This window comes from Protopterus annectens, chromosome 5.part0 (genome assembly GCF_019279795.1).
Source record: "Protopterus annectens isolate FY-2018-M chromosome 5.part0, PAN1.0, whole genome shotgun sequence".
Classification (NCBI taxonomy): domain Eukaryota; kingdom Metazoa; phylum Chordata; order Ceratodontiformes; family Protopteridae; genus Protopterus; species Protopterus annectens.
Window position 1 is genome coordinate 693081945 of NC_056735.1, and position 26291 is coordinate 693108235.

General features: G+C 37.5%; 1 protein-coding gene across 1 annotated transcript in view; it reads right to left on the reverse strand.

Annotated features, from left to right (window-relative positions):
• Positions 1 to 13155: 13155 nt before the first annotated feature.
• LOC122802765 (toll-like receptor 8) overlaps positions 13156 to 26291 on the reverse strand; it is a 244320-nt gene continuing 231184 nt past the window's right edge. Inside the window, exon 2 of the mRNA XM_044072541.1 lies at positions 13156 to 16598. Coding sequence (XP_043928476.1) covers positions 13512 to 16598 — 3087 coding nt within the window. The 3' untranslated portion in view covers positions 13156 to 13511. The remainder of the gene's footprint in view (positions 16599 to 26291) is intronic.

A 26291-nucleotide genomic window follows, 5' to 3' on the forward strand; every position in this document is an offset into this window, starting at 1 on the left:
TGTAACCTTGATGGATTAATCTCCAAACCAGTCTGTCTGAAACTATCTGTTGCCAAAGAGAGAAATGGTAATTTAGCCATGCTGATGGGGAGTCCTTCATATAGTCATTCAGACATATTAAGGTTGCCCTTTGTGGGTTCTGCTTTCTTTTTTGAACCTTCCTGCCATTGATTTTTAAATATTTGCTTACCAGCAGCTTGTTGGGTCTGTTTATTTTGCTTTTTTAAAGAAGGTTGTGGAAGGAGCATTAAACCCCTTGAAAAACTTGAAGAATGAGGGCTGAAAATGCTTACATTTTAGAGATCCCATGAATCAGCTTACCTCTCTCATTGCATTTCTTAAGGATCTGTGCAGCAGAAGGTACAATAATCTTTATATGAGAGGGGCTTCAAAATGTCATTGTTTTCATCTTCTGGGAGATTTTTGGGAAGCAAAGTCAGAAGCACATTTTAAGCAATGGGTAGCCACTTGGGACACAATAGCAACCATAGTGCACAAAGCAGATTTCTCCTCAGAAGAGGAAACAGAAGCCAAAATATTATTCATATTCTCAATAGAGGCATGCAGAAGCTTTAACATATCAGCTTGGCAGTGAATCATTCTAGAAATATGTGTTGTAGAGGAATACACATTTTAACAAATCTATCAAAAGCCTTCCCAGCCTTGTCATAAGAAGGTGATTAATGTGAACCAAATGTTTTTCAGCAGCTGGTTTAACTAAGGCATTAACTACTGGATCACATTTGGGATCAGGGTAATAAAAAGATAAAAGATTGAGAAACTTTATGTATTTGCTTTCTTGGGGGCAGCAGAGTTGCTGTCGCACAAGTTATAGGTTGTGACAAAAACATCAACTAGAGCTGAAAGGACAAGAAGAATTGGAGTAGGCTCTGGAAATTCCATTTGTAGTAAATCATAAGGCTTTTTTAGAGACTAAGAAACATCATACTTTTCCTATTGAACCAATTGACTTATTCTGGAAATAGTTACACAGAAAGAGAATACTTCCTAGGAAATGGCTGAAGCCCCACTCTCCACAGAATCTGAATAAAAAAACTGGGGAGACAAAAACATAATCTGTCCCTTTACAATCATTTTGAGGTATAAAGTCTTGAATTTCTTCAAAAAACGATGAATCTCTTTCTCTCACCAGAAATACTCATGCTGGAAGGGTTAAGAGCTTGAACTAAACCCTCCACTAGGCATAATATATCAGTCTTGTCCAGAGTAATTGAGACAGGAGAAGAAATATGCCTAGTTTTTTTTAAACACCTTTATTGAATTATCACTTGTGACATAGGAAAATTTACATTTATACAAAAGTAATCAAACTGTATTAACAAATTAACATTAACAAACATTACACTTCACATATATTGCTATATATCATATAACCTCAACAAGATTACAAAAAATTATTCAATTCCTGCCCTTTCTTTTAAGCATGAAACATAAGCATTTTTATTAAACCATCACTTATGACATAAGCAATCATACATTTATATAAATGAGAACAAACCATATCAACACAATAATAGTTGCAAGCATTTTACATCACAAACCATATTGACACACTCCTAGTTGCAAACATTATACATCACTTATAATCTACCCAATAATTTTCAGTCAAACATTACATAGCTCATTTAAGCCCTGCCTTCTTTTAAACCTCATTCCTCCCCTGTATGTGTAGTTCCCAGAATTCCCATTATTTCCTATGTAGTTTGCCCTTTTCTAACAATCTCAATTTCAGTTGTTTTATTTGTATTACTATATTCACTACTTCTAATATAGTCAGTTTAGATTTTCATTTCTAATTTCTAGTAATTGCTTTTTTGGCAGCCGCCATAATTAGACACAGCAAGGCCTCATCATGTCTAGGCAGTTCTGATTCTGTATCATAGTTCAAAAAAACCATCCCCGTCATCACATCAATCCACCCATCCAGCATCTCTAATAGTGCATCCTACAGGGAATCCTTAAAGTCCACCAGCCCACTGCACACCCAGAAAATATGTTCCCAAGTACCTCTTTCTTCCCCATCATATCTCCAACATTTGCTGTCTACCTGAGGAAAAATTCTCTGGAGTCTGATTGGGGTATAAAAATATCTATGTAAACATTTCCAAACAAAAATCCTAAATCTTCTAGATTTTTTATTCTTTTTTTTTTTTGCATATTTGGGAGACATACATATATCCCACCACTGTTTCTTTGTGAATTACTTATCCAATCTCTCTTCCCAATCCTTTCTAACCTCCTCTGATTTATTCTTATACTTATCATGCAATATTTTATATGCTCTAGTAATTATTATTTTTTTAATGGCAGCTTCTGTTCTAGATTCTACTAAAAACTCTACCAGTGTTGGTCTTCCATTTAGGACCCCTATTTCTTGGGTCTGTGTCACTTAGTAGAAACATAATTTAAGCAAATACATATTTATTGAACCCTTTTGAGTGAAGGCTCATACCAATGAATGATTATTTCAGCGAACTTTCATACAGGAAAAAAAAAAAACACTAGTAGGTCAGTTACCAACTGGACAGAAAAACTACAGAACCTTAAACAAAGCTAAGTGGAGGGCTTCACCCCTCAAAAAACTCCCCCCTTTCTAATATACCAACTCTGAGATCATACTACAGTGGGGAAAAGAGCATACTCCCAATGATGGCTGGCCCCTTTGTGAAAGTTTGCTGAAACAGTTATTCATTGAAGTGAACTTTCACTCAAAAGGGTTTGATAAAAAGGTATTCGATAAAATGACACTTCAATTAAGTGACGTAGACCCTATTTCTTTCTCTTGGTTTCTTTTTGACAAGAATTTCTGAAGAAACAGACCAACTTTTGACAACTACCTCACTAGGGATGGTGAAGGATTTCTGGATTGGCAGAGTGCATTCTCGGCCCTTTCAATGGTTCTTCCTTGCTCTCCAAGGGTATTCCAACAACTGCAAATATATTTCAAATCCCCAGTCTGTGGTGGCTATCGAGAATACACCAGGTGAGAACCAGTGAAAAACATGAATCGTCTGAGGAACCAGTTTTGGCCACAGCAGAATCACTCACCTGCAGCTAAGGTACTTTAGCAGACTGCTGTGGTGAAAAAGGCTGTTTATCAGTTTTCTTAATTTTGTGTCTGGAAGAATGAAGAACTGAGGAGTAGGTAGCTTGTTCCAATGATAAACCAAAACAGATGCCTGATTCTTAGGGTAGCTTGGCAGCAGTAGTCTGTCAGGCAGGTAAGTTGTAAAAAAAAAAATAGGCAACTTTTCCCCATTAAATACAGTACAAATACAGTAAAAAAAAAAAACACATTAAGTTGTTTACCCCCAGCCTCCAAAAGTAAACAGTGCAACTTTTGCCACTGAAAATAGTTTAAAATTAGTGATTAAAAGGTATATGAAAATCATTAAAAATACTTTTTTCTTAGCTTAACTGATTAAGTTTTATAGAAAAGGTAAGATTTTTGTCATAAATAAGTAAACTGGAAGTCACCCCCACGAAGGGAACTTATTTGCCCAGCACTAGGAACAGCATTAGCTGGCAGAAACATTTTGGAGGGCTTTGTCCCCAAACCTGACACTTCAGTCAACTCTGTTTGAGCTGACTAACAGTTTGGGTAGGTGGAAGACATTCTAAAAGCTTTGGAAGCTGGTTGGCTGTTGCATGCTTAGCAAGATATAACCCATATAGCTAAAGCTACTGCAGTAGTGATGAAATGGTGAGCATCTATAGGTTCATTTCAATGATAACTGACAGTAAAATACATACAAAATTTATGATGGGTTAGCTGTCACTTATGTTTTATCTAATAGGACCTTCCCATGTAGGCTTTATGAAGGACAAAGCCAAGCAAGTCATGGTCAGCTAAGATCTACATTTAGAGTATCAGCTACAGTCCCCAGCTAACTGTTGTTAGACTTGCATAAAACAGGACAACAGTCATAATGTTTTTAGAGATCATAACTTTGGTGACAACTTCTGAATATCAGTATATACTTCGTACATAAATCAACATGCACAGTTATCAATAAACTGAATTGACTCAGTTATTAAATTTGTAGGTACACTAAATATGTATGCCCTGTTCTACTTCCAGGACTGATTAGTTCTTCTGCTAGATTTAAAGGATTTAAATGCAAACTTCCATGTAATTATGAAACTTTTGTGAAATCTGTACATAAAAGGTCCACCCTTTGTAAACAGGAGGACTGTTGCCATGGATATTAAAACTGCTTACTGATACAACTTTCCCAGGCTACTTGGAAACCTCATTTTTTTCCATCATGATTTGTGGGTACATGTCTTTCCAGATCTTCTGCAGGGACATTTGACAATAATAAGGAAATAAGGCAGGAGGAGGAGAAGAGGAAAGTCCAGATCAGATACACAAAAACTGGGGGATGGTGGTAAAGTATGCTATGGAGGATGGACCTTTTTCTTTACAATTTGCAGTTATGGCAAAAATATAAATTTCATGTTTAATAAGCAGAAGCCCATCTTCCATAAACAGTAGAACAAATTCCTAGGTTAATCTTCTGGGTGGACATCCGTATGGAAGCTTCCCTCAGAGAGCAGTGGCTTAAGGCAAAAACCTAGGCCTGGAGATTACATCCAGCTTATAGTGTGTTGCAGATATATTAACGAAAGGCTAAGTAGCTCCTGTACAAATACTGTCTAAGGAGATTTTAGGGAGTAGAAATGGTTTTCACTGTAGTTTAAAGGTCTTAGAACAGGTGCATGGGACCTGCCATTGTTGCAGTGATAAAACTCTATACAGTTTGACATCAACCTAAAAACAGTATATTTAGAGATCTTTATTTCTCAAGCTGTTATTGCCATAGGAAGGAAATAATTGGTCAACCTTATGTACAGGCTTATTTCTGTCAGCACAGAATCTGTGTTATCTGTGAACATCCTTAGCATGGTGAAGTCACACACTTTGCTTAAAAGTGAAGAAAACCTGGAGACTAACATCTTGATTAAGATAGGTCTCCAATGCCACCTTTGGAATAAATGAAAAGTTATCCTTAAGTAAATATCTGAATATGAATGGTAAGCTTGTGGTTCCTATTACAATATTATTAATGTCAACTTCTGACTCCATGTTCTAAAATGTATTTCGTCGCTTCTTCAAGCAACCCAGTACTTTTGTACATTGTTTTTGTCTTTCTTTATGTTTTTGTTGCTTTGTTGGAGCTTTTCTCCCCGAGCCTCCGCTGAAAATGGACATATATCCAGTTGGACTATCCCGGTTAACAAATGTAAAATAAATAAAATAAATAAATGAAGCACTAAATAAGTGGTTGTCTCTGAAACAGTGTGCAGCTCAGAATTTCTCCTGGAAAAGCTGAAGGTCACAAAATTCCATGAAAAGAAGCTCAATTCTGTTGAGAAAACAGATTCAGAAAAGGGGAAAGCATATGATCCATGGAAAAACTGGGTAATGAATAAAGGGACATTGAGAAAGAAGTCCCTTTTAAGAAGTCCTTTTAGACTTTAGGAGAAGCCATGGAAGGAGAGCCTTGTATTGAAGGAAAAATGGAGATAGACACAAGAACTTTAGTGGCAAAATAACTGAGCTCAGAATCAAACATTTTGAAAAGTTAATCTAGAATGGAAGAAATAGAAGATGAGATAAAAGGGTGCCTAGTCCCTTGTGAGTAGCTGAGGTAGACAAAATGATCTATTTGTTATTACTAAACTACCAAGTAGAAGACTTTTGGGAAGAAGAAATCTGAATTACTATTAGTGTAGCTGAAGAAACTTGGCTATGTGCTGTGGAGAATGAACACCTGTGTATAGTTTGCCAGAGGATGTGGAGGAAGCATGATGAACCACATCTGCTGTGGCTAAGAGGGGGGGGGGGGTAAAGGAGGACTTTGTCTTTGAGGAGTCTGCTTTTGTATGAATGTCACCATGAAAAGAAGTATAAGGAGGTATAGAGAAAGGCACCAGGAGCAACTTTTTATAAGGACATCCTTAGGCCAACTTTGTGAAGAATGAATGGGGGGGGGGTCTCTTTAACTTGGCACTAGTTGAATATGCAAAATGCTTGCTTTGTGATGTGCCATATGGATGGAACCGTTTCTGTACAACTGACTGACTGAGGGATCATTTTATTGGGCATCAAGAGACAGCAACTGAGTTTGTCAACAAGAAAGATGGCCTGATGTGAAATGTGGATGATGACAAAGAAGTGGCTAGACTGAATGGCCCAATGCTGCACTGTCATGGCCTCCCAGCACACTGGTAGGATTGAGACCCCTTTCCTTATTGATGTATCATACTATCATTGTGGTGTTGCAATGCATGACTATCACTGCTCGCAGCAGCAGCCCTGAATGACTATGTGGTTAAGCAGGATGGCTCACATCATCAGTAGAATGATATAAAGATATTATTCTTCAGATAGCCAGACATCCTGAACCATCTACCTATTATACTTCCCTTCCCACTTACGGAAGACAAGTCCACATTAACTGATACCTGATAAATCTGCAGTGGGAAGAGGTTTTCCATACCTGATTGGTCTCGGTTCAATCAGTATTGTAGATGATACAAATGAGACTTGGAGATCTTGATGTGTTGATAGTTCGAATGCAGACTTTGGGACTACTTTAATTGAACTTGCCAGTGGAGGACTGTCATTTACAATCTGGTGTGAGGCATCATTATAATAGCCACCACAATGAGGAATATGGTCTAGTGGAAAGACTGCAGAATCAGAATGAAATATAGCTACCTGGGATAATAAGAAGTGAAGAGCAGATTGCTTGTCTTTGGGAAGATGTGCTCAGCTGAACGCAGTAGCAAGTGTACACACTGTAAAAGCCAGAATCTTGGATGGTTATAGATGAAGATTTTTCTACCTATCTGTTATCTATTATCTATCTATCTATCTATCTATCTATCTATCTATCTATCTATCTATCTATCTATCTATCTATCTCTATCTATCTATGTATCTATCTATCAATCTATCCAGCCATCTTTTAAAAAGATAAACCCATGAAATACAGGTATCCCTTTTCAGAGGAGACAGATGAGCACTATCTGATTAAATTACTTCCTCATAGTCAAAGAGTTTGCCAGGATGACACTTCTTAACATTTTGTAGTCTTAACCCTCTGAACTAAAGTACCAAACCAAATTAGCAAGATTTCCTCAGGGAATGGGATAACTTGAGGAGATATTATATTTCTCTGTGGGTGAAGCACAGAGGAGCCATTCATCAAAGTGTAACACTATTTTGACTCCTTGTGCGTACTCTGTTGAGCTGCCGCAGTCATTTTATAAATACTGGGGGTAGAGTTGGGACCAGTTAGAAGACATCAGAATTAGTAGTGACTGTCTTCTACTCAGAAGTGAATGTACCTCCCACTAGACTTTTTTTTAACCTTAAATAGAAGAATGAATTTTGGAGATCAAATGGCAACAATCAGTCTGCTTTAGAATGCACAGAGAGATTAATTTAATCACACAATACACTGTTTTGGAATGAAGAAATTATTGGTTTTAAAGTCCATTGTTGTTACACTAAAAATATCCTGGAACAGTGTACCAACTATTTCTGGACTGATGAAGCACTTTGGATGCAAATTTTTGCAAGAAGCTAACAATTGTTCTCTTCCCAGATTCTTCTAATTGGGTAGGATGTCTGGAAATGATATTAGGATGCATGGCCAGGCTTAAAAAGGCTCTTGTGGTCATTAGCCTAGTAAACATCTATGGACCTAGAACCTATGGACATTTCTGTCTTCATGCATCTGTACCTGGTGATGCTCTTTCTTGTGTATTGATGGAGGGAGATATGTCCATAAATGGAACATATGACCCCAACTGCCTCCAAATTGGGGAACTCTGGTAATGTCTTGATACTGCTGCCACCTACCTGCAGGTGGCATCATGAGGAATCCAGACTCTGGGCTTGTGATCTTTCTAAAAATTTGTCTGGTCTGGTTGACTGACTTCAATCCAGCTGCCTATTGAGGTTTTTCAGTGTGTCATGCTTAAGCCATATATAGTGATGGCTCCTCTGTATTGTGAAATTGAAGGTGGAGGTTTATGCCCTCATCAGTCTGGGTTTACCTGATTCCACATTTTCAAGGTGCTGCTGGATCTCCTTTGAAAAAAAAATGCAGGAACCTAGGCAGATAGAGCCCAAAAAGATCACTTCCATGAGTCTGAGTAATCACAAGAGCTAGTGAAGCACAGTGCTGGATCTCATCACTTTAGCAGCTCCTTCGGAAGAGTTATTCCTGGTGTGATCAAAGAGAATCCTCTGTATCAGATGTTACATGCTGTCTTGACTTTAAAAAGGTTAATAGCTGTGGGGTCTATATTGGAAAGACGAAAGATGAAATAGGCGAACTCTATATGATCGACGCATAAACGTCGATCTACAAAAAGAGCGAAGGACGGAAATGCCAAAAGACACAACGCCGAACGGATTTCCCTGGCCAGCAGGGTGATTGTGGGGATGATGAAATATATCCTTTTCCCCACTGTAGAGCGGTCTCAGAGTTGGTATATATAAGTAGGGGTGTGTGGAGGGTGCAGGGGGGCTTGCCCTCTGCAAAAACGTTAATAAAAGTGTTTTGCATTGTGTTTGTTTACTTTGGGTTTACTTACGTGTATGGTGCTGTTGCTTCCGGGAATCTGTTTGGAATTGTGCATTTCGACGTTTCCGTCCTTCGCTCTATTTGTTGATTGACATTTATGTGTCGCTCTTCTGGTGTTCGCCTATTTCGGGTTTCATGCTTATAATATAGACCCATAGCTGTGAATTCCACTAGATGGCTAGACTTTAGAAATGCTTTCTTTCATAATGTGAACATATGGTTATTAACTTACTTACTTCAGAATCTGAATTATCTCACTATGAACAGAAACTGTCTCTACATTCTGCAGCTTGTTTTTAAAAGAAAAGATTGACTCAGTTTCTGTTAGAAATATCGCAACCTATGTGGAGTGTGCTACATCAGAGCCATTGCTGTCCTTTTTCCTTTTTTTTGTCCAAATTCTTTTTAACTGCTATGGAGTATACTTTTCCAGGAATATTGCTATTCCTTTCCCCTTTTGCTGCTTGGGACTATATGGCACATTTTATCAGGCAGATCATGTTGAAAGTACATCATGTGCATAGCTTAATTAAACATCCACGAAGACAACGTTGTGGACATAGACATATGCCTCACAGTGCTGTCAGTAGCAGTAATTTCTTTATTTGGAGGATGAACTGTGGGGGCTATGGTATGGGACCCTGTTTGAGGGCCACTGCAGAAGTCATGGTGCTAGGGTTAGGGTTATTTGCCCAAGTAATCAACTTCCTTGGAAGCCAGAAGTTAGGGTAGAAAGCTTTATTGAGACAGCAACCACTGTTTCTAGTCTGTACTGAATAATCCTAGTCTCATCTTAAAATGACCATGGGAAGGGGGGGTTACAAAGAATAAAAGACAGCTGAGAAGACCTACAGACCTTTTGAAATCTACATTAAGAGGAGTAATGGGGTCATTTGACTAACCTCATGCTGCTTCATGTGCTTGAGGTATTCCTCAAATTTGATGCCATCCAGAGGGATGGAGTAAATCTTTTCTCTTATTCTCATCTAAGCCCTAAAATGGCGATTTATGTGAAAATTCCAGATGTATTTCTTTTCTAAGGGTTTTATTGGGACTCATAGGAGGAGGGTCTCAGAAGTGGAAAATGATGTTTTTGACATGGAGTTTTAGAGTAGACTTCAGACAGCCTGAGGATTCTTCATCCTATTGCAAATGTTTGACAGGCCTGAAGGACCCATGATGAGAGGCATGAAAATGTGATGCTCTTGTGTGCATCAGAATATCAGAGGATAGAGAAGGGATACTGAAGAATGCTATAACATGGGAATGTGCGGATTCAATATCAGCACCATTTTTAGTAGCAGAGAAGATGATGCAGGGAATATTGATGACTGCAGTGATACTGAGTAAGCCAGAACTAACACTAACCAGGAAATGCTGAAAGTAACATGAATGCTAAGAAGTGAGGAGGAGGGATTAGCAACAGTAACAACAGAATTGGTGTCACTAGCACTGGAGTCAACCAGGCCAGTGTTGAGGTTAAGACTGCAACAGTGGACAGAAGTTATTTTGATAAACTGGGCATTGCAGTAGATACTGCTGGTCAGCGCAGTTAGCACTGGCTTGAAGCCTCACAGCCGACACTGTTACAAAAATGCAGTCCTGTTGATAGCAGACTAGGTTGTAGTGAGGGGTTTGAGAGAAGAAAAGAATTTCAAATGACTCTTTGTGACTAGAAACTGAGGGGAAGCGAGAGGGGTATCAAACTCCATGTTGTAAGCTCTAAAAATAGCCCCTGCCAGCCTGCCATTTTCAGTGTTTTGCAAGGCAGGAGAAAGGGTAGACCTCAATGTAACTGGTTTGTAGAGTCCTTGCTGATTGGTTGAAGAGAAGTTTTCACTGACAATTCAGCAACTACATCTGATACTTTCTTTGTTACTAAGAAACTGTTAGTAGTCATTCCAAAAGCCTTTGCAACAATTGCAGTTTCTGAGGAAAGGAAGGTGGAACCTGTCAAGAAGCAAAATCAGATTTAGTTGCCTTCTTCTTAATTTTAAGACTGGAGGAAGAAGAACTTCCTTGTCCCTGAGGTTTGAAAACCTTAAATATTTTACTTTATTTTACTTTTAGAAGTATAAGAAGAAGAAAAAGAGGAAAATGAAAAAAACAAAAAAAAAACAAAACAAAAAAAAAAAACGAAAAAACAGAAAGCTTGCTTGATTTAAATTGAGCTGACAGTGACTGTTCTAGCAGGTAAATTTGTAGGAGATCCTTGTGATGCTTATGACAAAGCTAATAATGTTTCACACATTTTAATCCTCTAGGTTTCATCTGCCTTGCTTAAAAAGACAGGTGCACATGGGGAAAGACTTCTGGGACATTGTGAGGCTTGTGGGCAATGGCCTACAACTGAAAGGATGGGAAACAGAAAGAACAAGTTTTGACTGAAATACTTTTAAAACTCTTCAAATTCTTCCGAAAAAAATACGAAGAAAGACAAAAGAGAACATTAAAGAACAATTGCACTAAAAGACTTGTTAATAGAAAATTTCTTAAAATGGCAATGTGAGGCAATTTTCCCTAACTAAATGAAACTATAGGAGAAAATCTGAACAGACGTAGAGACAGGTACACATGGTACATTATGAGAAATGGGATTCCAGACAGTCTTGGAATGTTCTATCTACTAAGATGTTGTAATGTCTGGATATCTATTATGCTGTTCACTGAGGATAGACCCTTTCCTTATCAGATTTCATGTCTACAAGATATTATAATACTTCTAGATAGTGCATAAGCTGGAATAAGTCAAGTTTCCCTTTAAGAGGAGATAAGAAAACACATGAAAATCATCCCTTCAGAATTGAAGCTGAAGTTACCTGGTGTGGTTTTCTTTTACCAGATATCCCTCATTCTACTACTAAAGCTAAATGTGATTCTGCATTTCAAAAACAACAGCACAGTGTGAATCATGGACAATACTGCACTTTTTCTTCTGGCAAGATAGGCAACAACACATGTACAAAATATTCCACATGTATACAGAGATATGTTAAACCAATCTGCTTCATATAACTCTCACTGACTGAAGGAAGGTCAAGAAAAAAAATTCAGTTACTTTTGTCTATGCAAAAAAAAAAAAAAAAAAGGGTAAAACAAGCCATATTACATTTAACTGAGAATGTGATGAGTGGGGCTATAGATCCTAAATCTGACATAATGATACAGTTCTTTCTTACTGAGACTCCACATACAGCTAATCTACACTGCTTGAAACCTCTAATTTGGGTCACACTAGAAGAACACTTTTTTTTATTTTTTATTTATTTATTTATTTTACATTTGTTGACTGGGAAAGTCCGACTAGGTTCCACAGAGCCTGTTTTCAGCGGAGGCCCGGGGAGAAATGCTCTCTTGATGTCTTGATGTCAGACTTTCTATAAATAATTAGAAAAGGCTTTAGACCTCAATACAGTATGCTTAGATTATATCGAAATACTCAAAAATACTGTACATCTTTTAGTGTGATAGACACAGTGGATGACAGACACTGAGATGTGGGACATATCAACAATGTGTTTTAATTCTAGTACCATTCAATAACCTAAATGGGAGCACAGAGGAATAAAAATGATAGGTCACCTGTATGTGTCCTGTTTGTATAAAAAAGTATGACTTACCGGCATCTGATACTTGAACATATCTTCAGCTGATGTGCAACACTAAAATGTTGGCAATGAAAACAGCATCTCTGCTTACTTTGTAAATCTAGGGAGTTCATATTCTCACTTCTGCCCACTCTACATTTTTTAGTAAATGTTTCTTTGATTTACAGTCTGTCAATGAGGTGAGAATCACACAGAGATCACAACAAGATCCATGTTGCTTCATATGGAAGTAGCGCTTCAGAAAAAATGATAAACTTCAAGCTTACTGATGGAAGTTTCTTGCAAACATTAAACTGATGAGCAAGTGACCTAACATTACAACACTTCTATGCCTACTGCTTTTGTGTATATAAAACCATTCCACAAATGGCATTGTATTCCAACAAAATTAGGCTGTGTAATGATTATTCGTAATGGGGATCACTAATCAAGTCCTTATACATGCCTTCTTTGGAATTTAAGGTACTTTGAAAACAATACCACCGGTTCTAACATTATTAGAAACATACTATTAAAGTTTTTTCCCCTGATTTTCATAGCCGGATCATTACTCCTACCTTTGAATGAATACCATGGAACCCTACCCAGACAAAGTCCTTGCTTACAAAAAAAAGCTGAACCATTCAAGCCGTAATAGCGGTAAAGTTTGTTAGTATACAAAGCTGGAACTCCTTGAGACTAGTGGTAATGAAATGCATTGTAACTTCTGATTATAGCTATCTAATAGAATCAACTTCACTAATAAATATCAGTATCAGGGCTCTAGATAGCAATCCAATATTGGAACAACCTCAACCATTCACCTGAAGGAATGTTTTATATTACCCTGATTCAAGCCACCTAATTACATAATCAATTCATTTCTCATCTTGAATATCTATGACAAGATATAATGGCCTGCATTTATGATTTACCAGGTTTTATCTAACACATTTAGTTCTCTAGAACATTACAAATAAACAGTTTTGCTCACTTGAACCTTCTCTTTACTTAAAAGTTTAACACTGACAGCTGTAGTGAACTCAAGGACCATAAAAAGTGGATCTGTTCTGCAATTTTGTTTATGTATATATTGTCATTATGAAACTTTTATGTAAAATTGATAGTTATATGAGCTATTTTTCAGTCATATCATCTATTACTTTGAAGCAGTGCCATGCTTTTTGCTAGCTTTTTTATTGCTGTTGCTTCAAAAAAATGTTTAATATAAAAGTTCAAAAAACTTTTGCTGTAACTAAACTGCTTCACTTGCTAGTGTTCCTGGATGCATTCTGTTTTATCTTAAAAATTTGTCACCACTCAATACATTTCTAAGACGCTGCCAGAAAAGCACTTCAGCAAGAGGGTTATCTGGCCAGTAAAGTACAGAATTTTTGCATAACCTTCTTTTCAGTTTAAGGTACCTTGAAAGACGTAGCACAGGATCTAGCAGTATTAGAACTATTACATCCACACTTTCATCCATAAGCCTTTGGTGAGCCATATAAAAGGCTAGTTTAAAGTTTACAGTCTTGATGTATGCATCTGTAAGAATAAATATGCTCTTTAAACTGTGATGTATACTGTAGGACAAGTTATCAATGATGGCTATACCTGGTTGCCAGTCTCTTTCTTCTAAGCATAGAAAGAATGGACTTTGTTCTTTGTTTTCTAACTGAGTGCACAATTCATTTACAACCCAGTCTGTGACAGCAGTATCTTTAGTATCATAAGATATAAAAGCATCATATGAACTATTATTTGAAAGTGTAAGCTTATATCCTTTATATTTTGCCAAACAAAAGTGGTAAGTATACCACAAATCCCAGTGAAACAAATGTTTCAAAATGGGAATGAGTATAGTGAGTAAAATGATAAAAGAGGACGTGAAGAAAATAGCTGCTGCAAGTGCGTCCATTTCACATGCATGAAGGTCAATATTAATGATACTGTTGCCATGTTGATTTGGAGGAGATGCACAGTTAACATCTGTTGCTAATCGAGGAATAGCGACATCATTTGAATATATCCACCGTATAAAGCTTCCAATTTCACAAGTACAGATAAAGGGGTTTCCTTTCAGTAGAAGTACTTCCAAGTAATTTTCAGTCGAAAATGTTGATTGGTTTATCGTTCCAAGCTTATTGTAACTTAAGTCAAGGTATCTCAGACTTTTTGCAAATGCAAGAAACTCATCCCCTAGTGTGTGAATTTTATTTCTAGCCAGGAGCAATGTATGAAGACTACTGTTTTGAAGATTTAATGTCACATCTCTAAGGATGTTTGAACTCAGATCCAACAACCTAAGTCGAGGAAAGTAAGCCAGATGTCCAAAGTCAAAAGAATGCAGTTGGTTGTTTCTTAAGTTTAATATTTTTAGGCTTCTTGGTAAGTTTTGAAATATACTAGGGGAAATGAATTTTAGCCTATTCCTTGATATATTAAGATCTGTTAGGTTTATAAGATTACTGAAAAGGTTTTTGTGCCTTTCATCACTTTCCTTCCACAAAACATCAAGACGATTTTTACTAAACATAAGTACTTTCAGAGACTGACTAGATAAATTAGTATTTGTTAAAGTAGCGATCTGATTTCCATTTAGGTTTAGTATTTTTAGTTTTGGAAGATGTTCAATAAATGCCAAAGTATGCGTAATTCCAATTATAAGAAAATAATAGGCATTATAACTGAGATCTAATATCTCTAATTTTTTTAATTCCACAAATGCATAATCATAAGCCAAGTCTACTTCATTTTTTGACATATCTAAATATTGCACATTAGTCAAATATATAAATTCTGTACCATTTAATGGTACTCTAAGGGCATTTCCTGACAAATTTAAACATGCTACATCATTAAAATGTTTAAATTGCTCTTGTGCAATGAAAAAAATATTATTCTGGCTTAGATCAAGTACTTTTCCATATGAATTACACTTACGTTTGAAGATATCTCTGTTCTTACTATGGGAAGCTACCTCATTGATATATTTGTCATCAAATAAAAAGTCCTGGCTGATCCCTGTTTTTTGAGAATTAATTGTATTAGCTAAATTATAAGATGTGTTATTCCCTTTCTGAATTGGTACTATATTATTTTGTGAAAGATCAATTATTGTTAAACTATTCATGTTATCAAAGATATGCCAATCAACTTGTTTAATAAAGTTTATTTCAAGGTTAAGAACAGAAAGATTTTTAAGAAGAAACAGTGGGTTTAAGCTTGTGTCAACATTTTGAAATACATACCCTCTCATTATCAAACATCTGAGAGATGTTAAATTTGAAAAATTTTGACTAAGACTCATATATAAGGGATATTTTTCTCTTTCATAATTGAATGATAATTCTAGGCGTTCTAGGCCTGGTAAATAATTAGGAAAATCACCAGTTTCAATTTCGTGTGTTAAATGGTTTAGTTTAAGATCCAATACTTTTAAATTTTCTGCATTACTAAACCAGCTACTTTTGATTATATAAAGAGAGTTACCTCCTAGATATAACTCTTGCAAGCTTTTGATATTCTTGAAAGCATGGGGATGTATGTTAGCTGAAAAATCACCACTGCATGGATCACATGGATTTGGAGCATTAAAGCACCTTGGACAGTTTCCAGAAAGGTCAAGAATCGTCAAATTAACAAGGCTTTGGAAATCGTATTGGCTTACATTTTGTATCCTGTTATTATTGAGGTACAGTTTTTGTAAAGATACTGGGAGATGCTGAGGAACCTGTGTTAAGTTATTGTATGAAAATGAAAAAACTACCAGATTTATCAAATTTGAAAATGTTCCATTCTGTATATTGAAGGCATGTCCACAGGGATTGTCATAGTAACAGTTTTTGTCTAAAAACAACTCCTTCAAATTATTTAGATCTGCAAAGTTGTGTATAGTAACAGCATCAATCAAGTTTGATTTCATACTTAAGATTGTTAAGGAAGATGGTAGCTGGCAGGGAATTTTACAGATGTTATCTGCATTTAATTGTAATTCATATAGATTTGACAAGGAAAGAAATGTTCCATCAGCAACGTCAAGGCCCTTTTTGCATTTATCAGGGTTTTTTAGTTTTTCCCTCTCATATATATTCCAACTGATGTTTAAAGTGGAAACATTCTGCAATTTGTAAAATGACTCATTGGATATTGTCTGTATGTTGTTGTATGAAAGATCTAGTAGAGTAGCATTTTCACTGATCCCAGTAGGCACTGCTTTCAGCCTGCGGGCCCTACAGTCAAAGTTTATGGAAGAGTTACTCTTTGTCACTCTTACATCACAAGGAAGGTCTCTTGAAATCCAATTTTGTGTTCTGGACATTGCTGAACAGATAGTTAGGAAAAGGTAGCCCATCAGAAAATTTGAGCTTGTGATGTTATAGACCTGGAAAGAAAACAGAAATAATATATACATTAGAATTTCTTAGTACTAAGTCTCACAATCATCTAAACAATCTATTGAGTTTACATTTAGCTTTATTTCCTAAACCATAATTAGGACTGTAGCAATCATTGTAACCAGTAGACTGCATGTGTATCTTATAAGTTGTATTGCTATATGATAAAAGTTATTGTATATGGTCCTGCACTCTCAACCCTATGCAAACAGATATTTTGTTCATAGCAATGTAGAATAAATATTCCCAAAAATCGATAGAAAATAATTGCTAAAAGCTTTATAAATATGTAATTTAAAGGTTGCAGATTAATTCTAAAAACTGCATTAGGTGTATCAATGATTAGTTAGAACATAAACAAAGATTAGAAAATGTATGTTATAGTTCAAAAACATAATTTAACATATTTCTTAGCCCTCTTTCATTCCAGACATGTACATTTTGAAACTGTTTCATAAATCTTGAAAGCATTTAACTGTGATGTGCTTTCTCTAGCAAACAATGTTACAATACTAAATTATTTAAAATTACGACAATTATATTTGTTTGCCATATACTTAAGCAATGGTGCAAGCGTTATGTTCATAGGTTAGTACTCAGCTAACTGCCCTTGCGAGACACTTTAAGCCTAGCCAGTTATCCCCAGTGAGATTCAAATCCTGTACCTTGTGTTTGTAAGGCAAACACCTTAACCATTAGGCCACCCTCGATACTGTTAATGGTCAGTTTAGTACCATGCAACCATTATCTTATTTTTTGTTAATCATAAAGAAAAAAAAAGAAGAAAAATATTTGTGCAATCCAAAAAGGTATGACACTTCTGAAGAAGTTAAACACGTTTATTTAATCAGAGGCCAAACTGATTTGTGGTATTCGTATTCGTTTATTACTCACTTTCTACTTACTGTTTCCTATAAAACAGAACATATTTTATGAAGACTGCAAAAGTAGTACTAAATAAGTTAACTTTTTATAAAACTTAAATTTGTAGCTTTGATATTGTCACAGTTTGCAAAGTAACGATAAAATACAAAGTGTAACACTGGGACTGTGTTTGTATAGACTGTATGTCCTGTGTTCTAGAATGCAGTTTGATACTAATCTTATCAGGCAATACATGAGGCCAGTTTTGCATACAACTCAGGAACACGGACATCCAGCAATTCAAACACTCAGCAATTTGCACAGCTGATAAAACAATCTGCCCCACAGTTTATCAAATAAATGCTAATTTAACAAACTGCACTGAAACTGTCAATCATTACCTCTGTTTAAAAACTTAAAGCATTTCCCACTATAGGCACAACAGTCATACACTGTACAGGCAATGAAGATACACAAAGCAGATCATCACATATAGAGATAAGTTGACCTGAGGCTGCAACATAGGTCACAGTGATAAGCTACATGTTATGATGCAGATAATCACAGCACAAATTTGATGTAAACTAAATATTATAACAGATATTATAACAGCTCATGATGAACCCTAGCACCTACAAGAAGGCCATCTTTGGCTTTGGAAGCCTGTGGTCTAACATTGATAGCCACAGTAGGACTACATGCTGTAGAGTGTAACACAGATAGGAGTGATGGACTTCCAGATCCCAGTGGGTAAGCCTTACTGCCATGTTCTAAGAACTGACCATGAGACAATGGGACTATCGATCACAGATGGTTCCACACACCTAGGCTACATCTGTAGCAGGCTTGATGTTCTTGCACCATACAACAAACTGTATGTGATAAGCTATTTACAGGACACTGTGTGATTAGAATGCTAGTGCCTGTATTTGATCAGTAAACATACAGCTGCTGTCCATCATCAAGAGTTACATACCACTGCTATGCTCAATATTGTGTCTTTCAGCCATGTTGTACATAGTTGCCAGAGTTCATGACATACCATTCAGGACCCCTGTCAAGTTCAGCAACAGAACCCATAATCTACCACTGTGTATGATCATTGGGCTGCATCAGCATGCAAATAGATAAGAAAATACCATACTCTGCTTGCATAACCTAGTCACTCTAGTCATCAAAGCCCATGTTCCCATCCTCCCCAGTATTAAGTAGCAGCCTTACCTTTCTTTAGCTTTGTTTTCTGACAACCGATAAAGCAATGTAACCACTCTCCCTGGATTCAGTGACTCTTTGCCTCACTAATATGGGAGAGTGCTGCACACCCCCTACTGTAATGCCTTCCCTGGTAAGGTCAGACCACAAAATGGTCTCCTTTGAAGTAAAAATAAAACCTGGACCCCAAGCTAAACCAGGAATATTCAGGAACTATTCTAAGGCCAGGGAATTGTTATGGCTAGGCTTGTATAGGCCCTAGGGCTGATAGCCTAGTACCAACCTATGAACCTATGAACCTCCTGCTATTAAATGAGAACCCGGCAAAATTTCAAGCCCCTAATATCCTGAGAACACTTCTGCCTATGCAGAACTTTTCACAGAAACCCTGTAAAAGCATGTTAATAGCTGTATAGAGGCAGTGGTTCCCACCAGGAAGAAGTACAGAACTAATTCAAAAAACAAGCCACCCTGGTGGAATCACAAAATTGATCGGATGTATAACAGGAGGAAAAAAAACGTGGCAAAAATTAGGAGGTGCAGTGCCCAGCAGGATAAAAGCACTCTAATTAAACTAAACAAACAACTCAGAGGACAACTAAAGTCTATCAAAGCCAAATTTGAGGTAAGTTTGGCCTCTCAGGCCAAGGACAACCACAAAGCATTCTTTGGCTATGTCTGCAACCTCAAAGGCAATACACAGTTGTGTGCAGAGCTCATTGTAAATGGAGCCACCTATAATGAGCCAGAAGATAAAACAAACCTCTTGGATGATAAATTCAGCTCCAACTTTATTCCTGTCTCCCCCTCAACCTTCCCTTAGGAAATAACAAATATAACTCCCCCTACTATCACTAGGGAACAGGTCCTTAATGCTCTCTCTAAAACTAAGAACACTGCATCAATAGTCCCAGATAATATTCCAGGATGCATTCTAAACAGCATGAAACATGACCTATCAGGACCTCTGGAATTACTATTTAACTGTAGCCTCCAAACAGGCTTTGTGCCTGATGAATTGAGAAAGGCAACAGTCATCCCTCTGCACAAAGGTCGGCCATCTACAGACCCTGGAAACTACAGACCCATAAGTCTCACTAGTCTTGTATGTAAAGCCATGGAAAGAATTATCATGAAGATGAAACCAAACTGGACCCAACCCAGTTTGGTTTTGTAAAGAGCAGATCATACCTACTCAACCTGGTGGACTTTCTTGAGAAGGTCACCAAAGCAATGGATGAGGCCAAAATCATTCACACTTCCTACCTTGACCTGGCCAAGGCATTTGACACAATACCCCACTCAGGCATTGTTGATAAACTCAAGAGGTTAGGTACAAACCCATATGTCACCCAGCAGATAGCCAGCTGGCTCACAGACAGGACCCAGGAAGTTAGAATTGGGGAGTCCACCTCTACAAAGAGGCTAGTCACAAGTAGAGTTTCTCAGGGATCAGTCCTTGGACCACTACTTTTTGGCATTTATTTCTCAGAAGTCAAGGCTAATATCAATGGTCTCTGGCTGACTAAATTTGCAGATGATTGAAAATTAGGACCTGTCATTGAATCTCACACTGACACAAATGTTCTTCAGGAGGGGTTAACACAGACAAACAACTGGTGTCAGAGTCATGGACTAAAACTATATGTCATGAAATGCATAACAGAATCCTTTGGGAAATTATCCATCCCTGGTAACTATCATCTTGACAACACACCCCTTAGAGCTGACCAGTAGTCAGGGACTAGAGACACACATAGATAGTAATTTAGCCTTTGATCATCATGTGTCTACAGTGGTGAGGAAATCATTCTGTGTTGCACAACTTATAAACAAAGGTATGGCATCTAAGTCCAAGGAAGTCATTGTTCCACTGTATTCGGCATTCATCAGACATATCATTGAGTACAATGCTCCCTTTGGTGTGTACCTAACCAGGCATATCCAACAACTGGAATGTCCACAGAGGTTACTCACTAAAAGAATACAGGGCATAAATAATATGTCTTATGTAGACCGCTTAAAGGCCTTATCTCTGTATTCTGTCTCCTACAGGCTTTTAAGGAGAGATCTATGCCTGGCATACACGGCATTGTCAGACTCCACTCTGATGGACCTCTTGCATATCCACAAAACAAACAGTACTAAAATTACTCGTTCTAAAGACTTAAGCCTTGCCTGTGATATAAATAGGACTTGCTGGAGAGATAGATATGTATCCCAGAGACTACCCCATCTGTGGAACAGGCTTCCCATTCATGTGAAGCAGAGTTCCTAAAGCCAAAAGATGAGCCAGCAAACTGTGAGACTGAAATGTTTATTCAATGAAAAAACAAACCGGTTTCGGCTGATATACATCACAGCTTTCCTCAGTGTAACTAAAATTCATTGAAAATAATCCTTTTATAGATGTATTTTAATTAAGTAAAAGCTGTGATTGGGTAATCAAAATTAACAATTTTGATTACCCAATCACAGGTTTTACTTAATTAAAATACATCTATAAAAGGATCATTTTCAATGAATTTTAGTTACACTGAGGAAGGCTGTGGTGTATATCAGCCAAAACCGGTTTGTTTTTTCATTGAATAAACATTATTTCAGTCTCACAGTTTGCTGGCTCATCTTTTGGCTTTTGGATTTCATATTACTGGAGCCGTGCAATTGCCTTTCGTGCAGGGGGAATTCCTTTGATGTAAAGCAGAGTTCCTCCCTAATCTAATTCAAGTGCAACTTGGACAATTGGATGGGAAACCGGAAATTCATCCCTGGTTTGGCACCTATGTCTCTGATGCAAACAGGTAACCTGTAAATGGTTAATCCCCCAGGCCCATGCTTACACTTATCAAGGGTATCAAAACTCGTCAGAGATTTGGGATGTAGGGCTAGGCTTAAAAAGGCCCTTGTGGTCATTGGCCTAGTAAACACTTATGAACCTATGCATAATAATAATAATAGTAATAGCAATAGTAATAGTAGTAGTAATAGTAATAGTAATAATAATAAATGATACAAGCTTCAAAATTCACACTCTTCTTTAGCCATTATCTAGTTCCTCAGTGTCTGCAGCCTCTCTAGAGTCTTCTGCCCTGTTGCATCAGAAACATGGATTTATCTCCCTTAATCCAACAATTATAAATCTGCTTGGTGCTGTTTGTTATCAGTCGAGGCTACCAATATGTCCATTACCACCATCGTCTATGTGGCTGCTGCTGTGTTTTGGAGGTGAATTCACCATCCCAGTCTGTCTCCACTGTGGAGTGCTCATATAGTTTCACTTTGTATCCTTGCCATTCAGGGCATCTCCACAGGCAACAATACTAACCACTGATAGTGGCGTGGTGATTTTAGAGGCTGTGGCTACAAAATAAATGACTAGTGTATGTAAATAATGTTCTATTTGGATAATACAACATGCACACACAGAAGAACAGCAGCAGATCCAAGTATCATCCATCTAATGGACCATGCGTCCACTGGAGCAGCCCAAACAGACCTGAAGTCCATGCAAGATGCATTTATTTGTTTATTTATTTACATTTGTTTATCGGGAAATTCCAACTGGACACAGGTCCTTTTTCAGTGGAGGCCAAGGGAGAAAAGCTCCACAGAACAATAAATGAGCAGCAGAGTAAATGAAAAACAGATGAATACACATACAATAGCAAATAATACATATTGCAGCAAACATTAGCTATACATGCAATACGAAACATAGTAATGAACAGATATACCAATATCTAGCTTGAGTCAAGGAATAAAGGTAGGATGTATATACAGATAGTACTAAGCTGAAATGGATACTGTTCTAAACTCATATAACTAAATCTTATATACAATATTGCACTAAACTCAAACAGATATAAAGCAGATGCTCTACATGAAGTTGGAACAAGCTAGAAGGGCTAATGGGACGGAAGGGGAAGATAGAGGAGTAAGAGAGGAGACTGAGTGAGTAGTATACGTGGTAGCGAGAGGAAGCTAAGTGTAAGCCAGTTGGATATGTATTTGGAGTTGAGATGAAGTGAGGTAGTTAAGCATGTTATAACAGGTCTGAGAGATTGAGTGAGGAGGGAAAAGGAGGGTCAAGGGTGAGCCAGAGTCTGCAGAGGAAGGAATGCAATGATCGCAAAGGTCACATGTTAAAACAAAAACTCCATTCAAACACCCACAAAAATATAAGAAAACATAGTTGTTACATGGCATGCAAGCACATGTCGCATACCTAACCCAGCAGCATCAATTGAGGAAGTGGAGGCATCATGTCCTGAAGGACATCAAAATGGTGTCAGAATCATGTATTGCTGTTGATATGCAAGGCACCCTGCATGCATTTGCAAGTAAATGATGGCATGAACATCACCTACCTGAATGAGGTGTGTGTGGGGGGTTAAGTGACTAGAAGCATGCCTGCTTAATGATCCCAGGAGGTCTACAGTCTTAATAGTTGAGACAGTGGTGCACCACTACCCAAGGCATGGCTCTCAGCCTTAATCTCACTAGCTTGTCACTGTGCCCAGCACTGCATGTGACTGACATTATGATGGCAGGCTTGCATAATGGGGACATGGCCTCCCACCACATACACCATCCAGGTAATATCCTTACAGATGTGTTCTTAATAGCCATAGTCTAACCCCTGATACTCAACACTGTGTCCAGCAACACCTCATTCGAAGCTGCAGTGAAAATGTCCAGCCACACTCTTAGTGTGCAGATATCCTAGTGGACAACATCTTAGCAAAAGGTTATTAGCAGATGTTACAAACAGGTGGCTTTGTACCTGCATCCCTTTCAGATATCAGTTCCCCTTTTCAATAAATATGTATAAAGACATGAAGGTAGGTGTGTGCATTAATGGGTGTGCCTTCTTTGAAGGTTGAGCATTGGGCTGGCAACTCGGCACTGTAAAAATCCACTGCCAATCATTAGCGGGCTGGAGTTCCACTGTGGCGAACCCTAATCGGGAAAAGCCAAAAGACATCACAAGACCATTCTCTGCTTTATCACTGTAATGGCATTTTTTTAAAGGCTCATATGTTTAACCTGATTTGTTTTTCTATGAATAGCCATAATGCTCAGGGTTTTGCCTGTCTTGCACTCATGTATGGGTGCTGAACAGCATTATGTGCACTGGTCAAGTGGATGGTCAATTGGTGTCTGTGATTACTGTTGTACCCAGTCATTACCATCAGTGCTGTGTCTTCTTTAATGTCTGCAGTTGCTACTTTTTGTGTGCCGCAAGTGTACTGTGGTCTTATGTTTCAGTGCTCTATGAAACATCATGTGGAGTTGCTCTGGGTCTGCATATCTAAGATACATGGCTTTCTGTACCATTAACATACAAATATACATATAATCTGGTGATGCTGCTGGATGTATGTTACTGACTGAAGAAAATGCTTTCTCTGTGATAGTTACCACTGCATGTATGTGTGTGTGTGTGTGTGTGTGTGTGTGTGTGTGTGTGTGTGTGTGTGTGTGTGTGTGTGTGTGTGTGTGTGTGTGTGTGTGTGTGTGTCTAGGTATCAACCCTCTTTTTCCTATATTCTACAGTTGGTTGGAGTGTCACATCAACAGTGACCATCACCTACATATAGGCATGAGGAGACGGTGAGCACGAAGTTATATCCTGCTATTTGTTGTGTCATCTGGCACATCAGAGAGAGAGATATTTATTTCCGAGCCAACATATTTAGCCATTCAGATATCCTTCTGTATGAAAGTTTTCTCTAATACAAAAAGCCATTACTAGAGATTGTACAAACAAAGAAAGAGAAGACCCAAAGTCTAGAAAGCTGATACATATCAGATGACTCACCATCTCAGCATAAAATAGTCCTCGGGGTATGCTTTGCATGAGGACGCCTAATGTCACTATACATACCCATGTTGACTTTTGGCAAGATATGCACAGTGCAGTGGCAGAGGTTTTTGCTGGAACAATAGTTCCCAGCCTCTGGAAGATGAGTAGCTTCCAGCTGAGGATCCTGTAGGAATTAAAGACACATACACGCAGAAACTGATGAGAACAAGGTTACCTGACAGTTAACATTTGACCTTGATGAACATGGTAGTGTTACTCCTCAGGGCATCTTTCTGTTATGCACTGTTTTCCTGTTTTTGGCCACTGGAAGGGTCACCATTGTCCACATTCACTTAGCTCTTATTATGCATACTGTGCCATGCTTTTGGTGGGGCTACAGATGCATGCACATTTGTTTGGCTGTTATGAATATGGATGACAACTATGAAGTTCAAATAGTACTATACCTCTCAACCTCTCAGAGCAGGAAATATGGACAAAGCAATACATAATAGGGAACAAAGACCCAAAAATAGGGACAATTTTTAAATATTGCTGTTATAAACTTAGTTGATAGAATAACAGCTTTTCCATTAGCAGGAATTGTCTGAAGGGAATGAAGTTTAAAACTCAAATGCCTGTTATTATTTTCTGGCTTCCACCCTTAATGATTTGCCAATCATTTACCAGAAAACCAAAAATTTATGATGTACAGATTGAAAATATGAGGCAAAAATCTGTACATTCTGTGAAAATCTGGGCAGTTGAGAGGTATGCATAGTACAAGTCTCAGTGAATTTTGCCATGCTATGGATGGGGGCCTTTAGCTAATTGCTTTATTGTCAAGCTATTGTCAGTTTTAACAGCTGTGCACTGCGCATACTATTTATGGCAGTACATGTTTGTCTTGTATTCACAGGTTTTGTTAATCTGTTGCATATTTCACAAAACCTACATACATTGTATGTACATTGTATGCATGTGCAGATAAATGGCTGTTGCACTGTGGCCGTTCCAGATAGTGTGTTTGTTGTGGCCTGCACATATCTTGGTTATATTCTATGTATTTATGATCACTGCATATATCCCTTCCCTACATAACTCTTAACCTCTTTAGTCAAAAATGAGTGACAAAGCCGAAATAATGAAGATGCTAAAGCCCCAAATCAGTACAGTTTTAAATATTACTCTAATTCAATTCAATAGTTAATAGAACATGGAATAATGTTTTGGAGGAGGAATGAGGTTTAAGGGAAGACAGTAATTGAATGAGCTATGCAATATTTCATTGACAATGACAATATAGATCATAAGTGATGTGTAATGTTTGCAACAGAAAATATATCAAAATGGTTTGTTTTCATTTATATGAATGTATGATTGCCTCTGTCATGAGTGATAATTTAATAAAAATGTTTCTTATTTAAAAAAATAGAACAAAAGATTTTGCATCAATGTGCATTTTCTGAACAACAAGAAATATGAAACTATAATAAATGGCATTTTTGACTGACTGTGATTGTCAGTGATTTATAAGAAAACTAATAGCACTTATGAAGGAATTACAAAAATATGAGTAAAATCAGGAACATTCTGCAAAATGAGGGACAGTTGAGAGATGTGATCCAGAATGAATAGACTTGCCAAAATGCTTGCTGACCAAGAAAACTAATTATATGCAAGTAATTTACATAGAAGTCCTTCTGGGAAATGTACAAATAAAGTATTGTTTTATGGGATACAACTCCATCTCCTCTTCTAGGCCAGGTAAAATTATTCCTGTGGCCCAAAAAGCAGT